At 35.4% G+C, this 12,827-nt stretch overlaps 1 protein-coding gene across 12 annotated transcripts in view; it reads left to right on the top strand.

The window, feature by feature from the left end:
- Window positions 1-12,827, top strand: part of CADPS2 (calcium dependent secretion activator 2) — a 284,902-nt gene that overhangs the window by 165,295 nt on the left and 106,780 nt on the right. For all 12 annotated transcript variants that reach the window (XM_068189862.1, XM_068189864.1, XM_068189853.1 and 9 more), the window contains exon 9: window positions 10,291-10,357. In XM_068189862.1, coding sequence (XP_068045963.1) covers window positions 10,291-10,357 — 67 coding nt within the window. The remainder of the gene's footprint in view (window positions 1-10,290; window positions 10,358-12,827) is intronic.

Genomic DNA, 12,827 nt, shown 5'->3' on the forward strand with positions numbered 1-12,827 from the left:
CTGGGCCATGGCATTATACATGTCCTGACATCCACAGGAGGGCAGCATGGTTAAATCAAGGGAGAACATGGGAGTATGATTATAATGCAGCTAAATTAATCTCACTTCTGATTGTTTATATTGTCTTGTGAAAGTGTTTATAATTGAAAAAAGTGAATGTTTGCCTGCCCAGTACAGGTAAAGGAACTGCATGTTAATTTTAGGAGTTTTGAAGTGTAGCTTCTTAGTACCTATAAACATTAAGTTTTTCTCTGTATATGCATGATCTGTTTTGGAAGAAGGTTTTAAAATATTTAGTGTGGGAGTTATTAAAGCCTAGTTGAAAATTTAGCACTGCAAATTCCAATAAATTCTGTTATAATATCGTGGTAAATAAAATATTTAAAGGGTGGAGGCAGCTATTCTTATATGTTTGCAGGACACAGGAACTGTTTTATCCTCTAATGCTTGACTGAGCTGTAGCAGGAAATGAATCCTTTTATATATGTATGTATGTATGTATGTATGTGTATATATATATATATATATATACACACACATGTAGAATTTTTTTTGGGGAAAGAAATTTTAAAAATCTCAATCTCAGATTTGAACAATAATTATCAGTAATACTAAATTTTTGTTTTTAAATTGATCACCCAAACACCCATAGAAGACATCTTATTCATTTTTGTTATTTACAAATAAATGCCATTTTTCAAAAAGTATTTCTAAAACTTGAAGGAGAACCTTTACTTCTTACCTCGTCTCACATCCAATTCATCAGCACTACAGCTTCTATTTTCTCTTAGATTTTATGGATTTAAAAAAAAATCAATGGCAGTTTTGTAGGTGACTATCACTGCAGCATTGCAGTTTTGGGGAGACAGTTGGCAGACAAGTCTGTGCAGCAGCAATGGAATGACCCCAGTAGATGGCTCTGATGCTCCCTCACAGGCAGTATTCTGTACTCCTAAACTCCAACAGCTCCAGTCACAAATCAGTTCCGGTTTAGTAACTCCAGTGGGGGAACAGCATTGGAATGTTTTGTTTTCTACATATTTGTTATGATAAAGAACTTTTGACAAAGAGCAAATTTGTGCTGTTTTTATAGGCTTATATCTTTCTTGCATAGCTTTTTTTTTTCCGTAACCACCACTCAAACCAAAACCATCTTAGGATTTTTTTTTCCTAATTATATCAATCAATTTTTAAAATCCTAAATACCATGAAGAAATGCACAAGGAACTTTCTCAAAAGGGATACATTTTTCAGTGATGCATTTCTCTTGTTTTCTGGTATAAGTCCTGTGGAAATCAGTTTTAGATTGTTTGCTTGTGTGTGGCATTTCCAAGGATAAACATCCAATTATGCTAATGGTTCTAAAAGAAATCCCTGTACACTGGAACCTCTCTCTTCCAGTGCCACAAGACAATTGCTGAATAGTAGTAGTGTGTGCCAGTTTCAGTATAAACTGTACAAGCTGCTTTCAGGCACAGCTAGTTCAGATGTGGAGCTGTGCTACTGAGTGTAGATTTTATAAGTTTAAAATGGTTGAGAAAATCATTATGGAGATTAATTTAAGCAAAAATCCATTCCAATTTCAAACACAGAGACACCATTTCTAGATGGAGAAGCTTCTAGGGACAGTATCAGCATGAGTATATGAGGAATCTGTGGGAAAATATACCTGCATGCTTCCTTCCATGTCCTGTTGAGAACAAGGCACAGGCCTGAAAGTGCTTCTGAGTGTCCACTTCTGTGTTCTTTTGGAGAAGTTTCTTCCAAAGTGACATGGAGTTAGAAGTCTATTTGTTTTTCTGGCATCTTTATTCTTTCATACTCCACCCATCTGCAGATGAAGGACTTTCTGAGCAAGATATTACTCTTGGCATATGCAAAAATTCATTGCAATTAAATTTCTCTTTTGCAGCCTGTCCAGGAATGGCTAACATCTACAATGAAATGTAACTAATTTGACTTAATGGAAGCAAGCCTCAATGGTGGCACTTATGTGTAAGAGTGGAAATTAATGTCTGGCACTGTTCCTACATTCCTTAGAGGTGCTCGAGACACGATGGAGAACAGTCCACACCACTGATACACAGGCAGCATTGTGTTTTCTTGCTGTTGTGTGCTGGGTAGAAAGAAAAGTGGTATTCATTGGATCCAATGTTTACATGAAATCTGCTAAGTTAAAAGGGACTTTTCTAGTGTATGAGAGTATGAAGTGTCAAAATTTCAATCCAGAAGAAAATCATATAGTTCCCAATAAAAAGCTCTTTATTTCTGCAACATGGGAAGAGACTGCTATTTAAAAGATTGTGTATGAATTCCAAAAAGGTAACTGCATTTTTGCCACTGCTGCTTAAATTGTACTCTAGTGCTTTTCATTCTGGATGGTTCTGTAGTTGCACAACTAACAAGAATTGTTTTCTGCCAAGTGTGCCAAACATTTTGAAATCTCTATAGTCAATGTCATCTCTGTTCATTATTAGCTAAGTTCAGCCATTTTATCCACAGAAGTTTTACCTTGTAGAATTGGCTGAAAAGAGCAAACAGGTTTATTATTCTGAATTGTGCTTTAGAATGAATAATTTTGTCAGGCTGCAAATAACAAACATTTTCCATGAATGTCACATGGTTGACTTTTCATGATTCCTAGGTATAGAAAACCTCCTTCATATAATCTCTTTTCACACAACTAATTACAACAGCTAAGTTAGGAGTCTGCACTGTAGGGATCTGGGAGAGACCATGGAGACAGAAAGGTGCTTCCAAAGGGTAATCTGCAAAGTTCTGAAGAGGAAATATACCTCAAGCACTTTACACTGGATCCATACAAAATACAAAGGAAACATGATCTCTGAAAGTGGCTGAGTGGAGTTGCAAAGACAAATACGTTTAATTTGCTGTTTCCGTTTAGAACATTTTCTTTTCACTTTTTTTTAAATCACAAGTGTGTTGCGTGTTTTGACACACAGTTAAAAGGCTGAACAGTTTTACAAGCTTCTGAAATGCATTTTCCAACTTCTGGAAGATAAGGGCTGTTGTAAGGCTTTCCTGAGTGTTTCTTCTGGTGCACTAGGACCTCAAGTTTTGAGCAGTCTTGCTCTTTTCCACTTTGTTTTCTCTCCCAACAGAAATTAATGTGGAAATACTAACCTCCTGCACTGGACATGTTGTGAGGAGTAATTGCTTGGTTTACAAAGCACTTGAGTTAAGTGTCAAGTAATGCTCCTATTACGAGAATAATGCTATGTAAGTGAGAACTTGCGAAACTGATTTGTTTCAAAGCTTTGGTGATGTTTTTAAGTGGTGGTTTTAATTGAATTCTTTTAGGGTTTTTTTAAAAATCCAGCTATCAAGAATTGTTAAAAGTAGTTTGACAACATCTTATCATTCTGAATAAACATCTTCTGTGTGCACAAATTAAAGTGCTAGACTCATTCATTATCATAATTTCTGTCCTTCATTTCGAATCACAAATAGGGATACCCAATTTAACATGCATTCTCATGCCTTTGCTAGTTTAGATATACCACTTTATACTAATTCATAAGCACTTTAAAATACTTACTCATGATAATCACAAGAAATGTTATGAAAATACTTAGAATTTACTGTCTTTAGAATGAAAATGTATGTATTTCATTCTTCCAACATGTTTTATTTTAAAAAAATTCTGCAGAGATCTGTATTCTTTATGAAATTAAAATTATATCAATTAAAAAAATGGCAGTGAAAAGAAGTACATAACCAGTCAGAGATAATCAAAGCCAAGTATCAATCCTGAAGGAGCTCTCTGCTCATACTATCCTCTACCATCAAAATTTTCAACACCTTTTGACTGTTTCCATCAGTGGATGTGTATGACCTAGAAACAAAAGTAAATTTTTCATGCAGACAAGTTCTCGGCAATTTAGGCTTTCTAGATCACAGAAAGTATCACTGCCTGGCTGGAAAAAATATCACTGGTCTTCTCTGTCTGATTGCGGTGCCATGTGCTTCCAGTGGTATGGAGAGATGTCTAGGCTGGGCACCCAGCTGCTTCTGGGTGCTCAAGATGCTTGCAAGTTCTTTTAGGTCTGTCAGCCTCAAGAATTGTTTCCACAGCCAAAGTGAATGCTCAGGAGAGCAGTGCAATTTAAACTTTTTCTATTACTTCAACATCAGAATTTAAATTTAGGTTTTCACTTTGAAAACCAGTCTCTTAGCTCCTGCTTTCTTTGCTTTTGTGGTCACAGGCTATTATCTTTTTAGATGAAATTAAACCAAGAGATCACCTTCAGGGGTGTACCCATATATTCCACAAAACACTGGTAGCTGTTTTGTCCATGGGTTTAGTTTAGAGCTAGTCCAAAGTAAACTGCCTCAGAAAGCACAGAGGGTGGATGTCAGCTCCTCAGCACCAGCTGTTTTGCAGTAGTGCTGCATTACCTGTTTACATTGCAATTAGATTACATTAGAATCAGAGTGCTTTCTACATTTGTGTTGCATCTGAAGGATTTCATTCTTTTTATTGCTTGGAATTTTCTCAAGGCTAAAGAATGTTTTTCTGTCTTGACAAACAGTCACATTTACATGCCAGATAGGTTTCATGATATGACATAAATTAGATTAATAATTCTCAAGTTGCCATTGTAGTTGCCTTTCAGGTTCCATAAGTACTGGCATGAATATTCACAAATGGTGAAGCGCTCTAGAGTGCAGTAAGATATCACTGTTAAAGAATCTAGGGGTATCGGGTTGTCTAGCAGTCTTAAAACCATTTATACTGTAAGTGAAAAGTGTTTAGCAGGAAAAAAAGCCACACATTTTCTTGTTCATAAGATGACTATCTTGCTTATTGGAATAAATGGAACTGTTTTCTGTGGCTGTGATGTTTTTATTGCTTGACATTCTTCAGTGTTTCTTTATTCTTAGCAGGCATAATTACAGTAGTTTAGGCTGATTGTTTTTCATTCCATCTGTTGAAGACTTATTTAGTTCTCTTTCTCAAGAGCACAGAAAGAACTAAAATGAATCTGAGAATGTTTACAGCTAGGTTTCTTATGACCCAGGTCATATTGTTGTCTTGAATCAGTTTTCTCCTCGTCCTCAACTGAAAACAAAAAAATTCTTAATCTTGCAGGGTTAAATAAAAGGAGGAATGCAGTGCAAGGAAGATTCCTTTTATGCAAGGCACGGGATGACTGAAAGTGCCTGTGGGCATTTGGTCCCCATTGGCTCTCTCAGCGAATGCAATGATGCCCACGGATAGCCTGTATTGTTGTCAGTTAAATGGGATCATGAGTGTCTGAAAGGTGTTTGAGAATGAACTGAAAATCATTTTCACAAGTGGATGATTACTTCTGCCACATGTTAACCGAACTCTATCAGAGTGGCCCAGATTTTTGAGACTGCATTAATTGCTCTTTCAACCTTGACTGAGGTTTCTCTTTAAGAAAGGCCTTTGCTGGACTAAACTGCTACACGTATTGATTTTTCTTTCTGTATTTTTTTCATTGTTTGTGATAAATGAAGCCTTTTACAAGTAGAGAATTTATCATTCAAAATGTAGATAGATTGCTTCATTCCTTAGAATAAAAAGGCTGATCTAAAAATGATCTCTGTAGAAGGAGTAAGTCCATTCTCATTTCTCCCTCAGTGAATAGCTCCGGTATTCCACACACAATTATGCTTTTTCAGCTATTCATTAGTGCTGATTTTTTTCATCAAAAAGTGGAACCCTGCACTCTCGCAGTGCGGTGAGGACTTAAAGCAAATAAGCTGCTATCTTCCTTCCTGTGTATGTCATCACATAACTGAAACTGAACTATAATATTTAGTAACATAGTTTTGCATTTTGGTAGCACAAGGAAATGCACAAAAACTTTGAGAGATATTCAAACTTTATGTAATTACAACATGGTTATGCCCAGACTTTTACAAGAAAATGTTTGATCGTTTTATTTGCTCTATTTCTGGAGAAGAAAATTATACTGACTGAGAAGAGATGATATATAAAACATTTTTATCAGGGAGTTTCTGTGTTTTGTAGTGGAAATATAATTTCTTGTAATTTTATTTGTTTTCCAGGAAAACTAACTTTAAATATTAAATGGGAGTTTTTTTTGTGCCATGTTTTAAGCATTGTGAGATATAATCATGTAATTCTGGGACTTCATACAAATCCAGTTTTTATTTTTTCATTTGGGAGTGAGTAAAGAGATAGAAAGCAGTATTATTTAATATTGAAGAAAAGAAGATTGCAGAACTTCTTGAAAGAAAAAGTATCAGAAAAGTGATTGCATGGTTTGTACATTTGATTGCATTTTCATGTTACTACAAAACACGTTAGAAAATCTTCACATTGGGGTGACACTTCATGACTTAACATATTTTTTATGTGATTAGTGAAAGCAGGTGTATTAGTCCTAAGTTACTGGAAATTATGTGAGTAATATAAGAAAACTGAAGAAGGCAACCACACATGCATAGTAACTATAAATCTACTTTCTAATGTGCATATGTACAGACATAGATGTTATGTGTATGTATCTCATTTGTTGTATATTTTTACAGAATAGAAGTCTGTCATCTATATATGTTTCATGTACATGAAAACATCAATCTTTTCTCCTTGTCAGAATATTTATTAAGCATTCTCAAAACATGATCTTAAAGAGAAGTCAAAACAAATCTAAGCAGTTACTATTATAGTGCTCAGATACAGGGGAAGTATTTCAGTGTCTTCTTTCCTTGTATATGGCTGAAGTTTAATAATTCAAGAATTATTTTAGATTATCCCAACTTTGGAACCCAAATGAGAGCAAGAAAAATTGAAGCAAATGGTGTGCTTAGAGTTTAGAAATATGCAACTGGCACTTCTGAATATCAGTTTCTTGTTTGTATTGCACAAAATCTTTTGCCTAAAGGTACAGTGTTTGAATGGCTGTTCTGTGTTTCTTGTTGATGCTGAGGGTGTTTAATATAGTCTGAGCAACTGATGCTGTGCATTTTGTGTATATTATTTTGGATGGAGAGAGTGACTGTGGCTTCTGGGTGAATACAGATACATTTATGGGTAGATAAACAGCAGGCTGCAGCTCTGTGAGTTCGTGACTTTGAGATTCTCTTCTGGTTTGCAGTACTGGCCTTTACCTGAGACTCATGGAAAGTTATGCTGTTATCCATCTTAAAAATAGAACATTCTTCAACTTAGCTCTAAGAATTAGCTCACTTCTAAATCTGTTAACCTATTAATTTTCTGCTCCAATTGTGAAGCCCAAGTGTCATTTAATTGTGAAGACTGGCTATTATAGAATTTTTCTGATCTAGACCTCAATGGCAGTTTCTACAGATCCTAGATGTTACTGTCTAAATAGAGGAAGGTTCTTGAAGATTCTTAGGTACTTCGTGTTCATTTGTTTTTCTTTTTCTTAATTTTTTTTCTCCAAATAGAAAATGAATGAGAAAGAAAGGCTCAAAGAAGACTCTAGAAGCCTAGGTGGATCCTTCCACCTAAAAATGTTAGACTCTTGAGTAAGAATTAATCTCTTTGTCTTTCAGGAGCAGACACACTTAAGATGAGCACAGGATATATCCCTTGTAGATGGTGGAAACTTTAGAAAAAAACTGGTACCATTAGAGATGGCACTGGAAGAGGGATTAATAACATAATTGTGTGTTTATAGTGATTTGTAAAACCAGACAGCATAAGTCTTTGCATTTCTATACTAAATCCTAGCTTTGTGTCATGATTGCTTTCTTTGTTACCTGGTCTTATGTAAGATTTGTGAATTTTAATGTTAGGTAGTTAATGTTCCACTTCTTTGTTTTCCAAGGAAGCTCTTATTTAGTATCTTAGTTGGAAGTGATTTATAGGAGGAATAAAAGCGCACATTGCTATTTAATTTCTTTTTGTGTGCTTTATTGTTTTATATGTTTGAATTTACTGTATCTTATATTATTTCTGCCTGTACTGCAGAACTATAGGTGGTATATCTTACATGAAGAGTAGTTTAAATGGTGGCCAAGTAATAGAAAAAATCACCTTTTCTCTGATAAAAAATGTTCTTTTAAGACCTATTATTTTAAAAGCACTTTGTGCAGTAGGATCAGTTAATAGTGACACAGAATTAGCATAGAGTTTCTAAGGTTGGATGACTCATTTTCTGATGTGCAAGAGGCAAGAAGCCTTTGTTAATCTATGGTTTCTTTACAGTCATTTAAGACAATGCCAAGAGGGTGGGAATATGGTCAGGATATCTTTGTACTGTAGCTTTGAAGTACTGTGTATTTTCAACTGGGTTTTCAAAATACAGTTTCAAAATGCGGCAGTTACCTTCTCACATATATAAAAAAAGCCTTCATGATACTCCAGGGGATGCAGGGGGATGCAGTAGCAGAATCACCATGAAGCACAGGGCAGTCTTAGGGCTGAGAGAGACCAAAGGCCACCTGTGGACTTCTTTACTTTTCTCCCTCAGGTCATTAAGCTTCAAGGCTATGTGAAATTCATAATTTATTTCCCCTCCACCCTCTGACAATAGTAAAGAGATTAGCATGGCAATAGCAATGTTGTGTGCTTTGGGGAAAGCTAATGCTCTGAAACATATATGAGAAGGAAAACAGTTCGTATTCTGTGGAAGAATGTGTGACCATAAGTCTGTGAGGTAAACGCTTCCTTAGTTGCAAAAAATTATAAATTTTAAAATAAACCCTGGTAGGTCCTTTTTTTTGTACCCTTTCTGACATAACCCTTACTCCTTTATTTTCATTGAATTTATAATAGTCACAGAATTAAGAAGTTAAAAAGACTGTGGCTAGATCTGGACTATTCAAAGAAGGCCACATGAACAGGTAATTGTGTACACAAAGCCAATTTTTTTTCCTTCTCATACAAATAAAAAGCAGAGTAACCAAGTAAAGTAGCCCTTCAATACAGGTGTAGCAGAAGTTGAAGAAGGACAAACGCTGTTTTCATAATTATAATAAGGGAGCCACTACATAATCTGACAAACAACAATTAATAAGCAGTACAATGAACATTTATTTTAGACATAAATTTGTCCTTTGTGATGCCTAATGTGGGAGAAAACGTTCTTGAGAGTACACCCAGGACAGGTATAAAAAAGTTTTTGCTTTTATCTTGCTTATTTATTTCACATAAGATGTTTGTTCATTGCTCTGTTTTTTGACTGAGGTGCAAACTACTGGGCAGCAAAGCCACAGAAGTGAGTAGAGGGCAGCAGACCATATTCTCTTACCACAGAGGCCCATGTTCATCTGACCAACCATCTCCCATCCTGGTTATTACAGCTACTTCATAATGTGTGTACTGGCATCCTCTGGAGAGTGCCCTGTGAAGCCAGCGTTCATCCGTCTGAACAATCATTGTTCTGCCTTTGACCAGCCTAGCTGTACCAGATGTCCTTGACAGAAGCTGGCCAGCCAGCAGGGGCATCTCATATGTAATATTTTGCTCTCCTGTCAGGTTTTAAGTAGCAGATTCTTGCCACTCATGGGCTCTTGCTTACAATCTCACAGCTCATCCTTTTCTTCTTGCTGTCTTTGTTAACAACAGTGCAACATGACCACAGTGACAGAAAAAGTGTCATTATAGTGCCAGAAAATTGACTGCAAAATCTTGGGTAATGAGTGTGCCCTCTCTACCACCAAATAGTATCAGCATCTGTGGTTTTCTCTTCTCACTGGTTGATACTCCTGATTATGTCCTCTGATTCAAAGCCTGGAAATTGCTAAATTGACAAGGAGTTTTTGTAATCTAAGAGCCTTTATAGTGAAGTGCTTCTGTTTGGGAAATTAGGTTCTACTTTACTCTGAAAAAAAATTTAATCTTGTGTGTCTGCTGACATTGTGTTATGTGAGCATTTTATCACACTATCTCTGGGACTGACTTCTCACAGACTAAATAAACGCTAGCAAATCTGTGGAAAACAAATAGAATAAAAACTGTTGGGAATGTCAACTTTTCTAGCATAAAGTATTTCTGTGTAGTCAAAAGTGTTTTACATTAAGCTACTTTTTTCTATTTTTCAGATAAAATCAGTGAAATAAAAGTGATAAGCAGGTTAATCTTTGCAAACATGAGCATTTTTTCTGATTTTTGTCTTGTTTTTAGTGAAAAGGAATGTCTCTTTGCATTTTTATGAAATGAATAAATGGAAGAAAAATCACTTTTTACATATAACACTGAAGGAGCAGTTCAGTAGACAGAGTAAATTAATACAGTGTTTTTTTGGTCCTCCTAATGTCATGCTTCTTGTTAATGAAAAACCACTCCCTTTATTATTTCCTTTGCAGGTACTTGTATGCTTTAGGACAGAAGGTTTGGAAGCGGTGGAAAAAACGCTACTTTGTCCTTGTTCAGGTTAGTAGCCAGCCATGAAATTTCAATAAAATAATCCTTGGACTATAAATTATGTATGATTTCTGGAGTAGTTTGTAACTCAGTGTCTTCAGGCAACACATGCAGTACTACTCCAAGCTTCTTACAGCACAGAGACATCCAGCTTTTTTTTTTTTAATATATATACCTAGTAAACAGAAATATTACCAAGTTTTACAGATATATATATAATTGGGTCCCTACACTGAGCAATGTTTCAACTGAAACATGAAAAATTCTGGATGAAATTTTTGTGACTTTGTAATAGTCTGATGACAGCTTTTTACCAGCACTCAATTTGAAATAAATTAATATTTCATAAATTGGATTGTACTTACTGTTAAATTTATTTTATCTCAGCAAATATTTCCTGCCTTTGAAATTAAAGCAACAGTACTTATATTAAGAACTTTTTCTGATTTTTTAAATATAATGCTACTTTTTTCTTCCTTGAAATATTAAATTGGGTAAAATTATGTAATTGTTACATAAAATATGGTCTAGTAGCTGTTCTTGGCCACAAAAATGTGCTGTGCTCATATTTTATAACTTTTTGTCCAAACCCAGAACTGCTAGTATTTTCACATGCTAGTGAATGGTGATATTGACTTGAGATAAATAAAATAGTAGATTTTGAGTTGTCAAAACAGAGAAATTAATGATTTTAGGGAGTCTTTGGAAAAAAAGTCATTGTTTTCTGTTGGTGTTTCTCTTCAGATTACATTTTATGTTCTTCACAGTAAGTTCAGAGAATGTTCTGTCTCCTTTGTTTTATTGACAGAAACTCTTAAAGTCTGAGTCTCCATAAGTATCATACAAAAGTTGAAGCCTCTTAATGAGGCTTTATTAGGAACAAAAACTTCTAAAACTGCTTTACAGAAAGCCTGATTTCTTTATAACTCTGTCAGTCACACTCACCTGGTCTCCTCATACTCCTAAGTGATTAAAATCATAAGGTTGTAAAAAAAATTACTGAAAGAGTTCTTTCTTAATGTTAAAAGCTAAGAGTATTTGAAGGAGATTCTGTAAAGCTACAGAATTCATTTGGGTTCTGATTTTACCAAGGTCCTGTGTGAAGAGATGCGGACACTTTGTGACTATTAATATTTTTTGGGAAGATCTCTATATAGGATAGCTGTCAAGGCATGGCTGTGAACAGAAAATCATTTCAAGTTGCAAAGAAAAACAGTAAGATTACATGCTCCTTTGTCCTTCATGCTTTTCTTCAACATTCATTCTACTTGTCAATCCTTTCAGAGAAAGAATGAATTTGTTCTTTTCCTCTAAGCCACAGGTGTCATCTGATTTTTAAACTGCACATCTGAGAGACACAGTCTTTATGTGCGTACAATACGGAACCATCATCTGGGGGACTGGTTTATTCCAGTCAAGTTAATTTTAACTGTTTTCTACTCTCTATGCTGAAATTGAAATGCTGGAGGAGAATATTACAGGAATTTTCCTACTGTGATGGGATTTAGTCATCTATTTCATTTTAAAACAGCTATCAATTCAATAAAGCTATATAAAAAATACAATGTTAAATCAATATTTACTGTCCAGACAGCTCTGGCTCATTTATGTAGTCCTGCTGTGATACATTCCCTGGCAATAAGCTGAAGTCAATACATGTGAAATAAGCATTCAGTAATGGACCAGTCTGTTGTATTGATATATTATTGACTTATTGACAAGTCTTCCTCTGTATATTAACTTCTAGCTTACAGTAGTAAAATGTCAAGGACATGAAATTCAGTGCTAGAGCAGAGGCTCCCAGTATGGTTTACACACACTTTGAAAATTTAACTCAGTTGTGACATTAGATGAATAATGTTGATTTTTTCAGAGTGTGATGTAAGTAATGTGCACCTTCATTATTGCTGCACCTTTTACAAGTTGTTAGTGGTTTCTGAAAGAATAGATCAACGTTATAGAAAGGTTACTGTATCTGGAAATTTTAACCTCTTCATTTTATTTGATTTTTTTCCTTTAGTATCCAGTCACTTCTCTAAAAGGTTATTAATTTAAAGCCAGGAAAAGGCAGGGACATAACACTTGGTAGAAAGCCTCTGCTGTTACCTGTTTTACTTAATTTACTGTCTGGTATCTTCCTCCAGTAATTGGAATGCAGATCTACTTCTGTCCTTTTAATTTTACCTGGTCAAATGTTTGAAAAGTCAGTCATTTGTTTCATGGATAATTTTTTTCTAAACACACACACCACGCAAGGTAATTCTTGCTGCTGAACTCCTGGAGTGGGCAGCCCAGTGGTGGCCTGTAACAGACACCACAAAATCAGCTGCCAGGTGTGCAGTGACACCTCCTCCCAGCACATTAAACAGTCTTTGTGCCCTTTGGGGACATCCCTTAGTGGCATTCCTCATAAGTCACAATCACACTTCTGTACCTATCTGTCTGTCGTAAATACATTGGTTGTTGGTTTTCTCCCTTG

Source organism: Anomalospiza imberbis, chromosome 5, assembly GCF_031753505.1.
Source record: "Anomalospiza imberbis isolate Cuckoo-Finch-1a 21T00152 chromosome 5, ASM3175350v1, whole genome shotgun sequence".
Lineage (NCBI taxonomy): Eukaryota > Metazoa > Chordata > Aves > Passeriformes > Viduidae > Anomalospiza > Anomalospiza imberbis.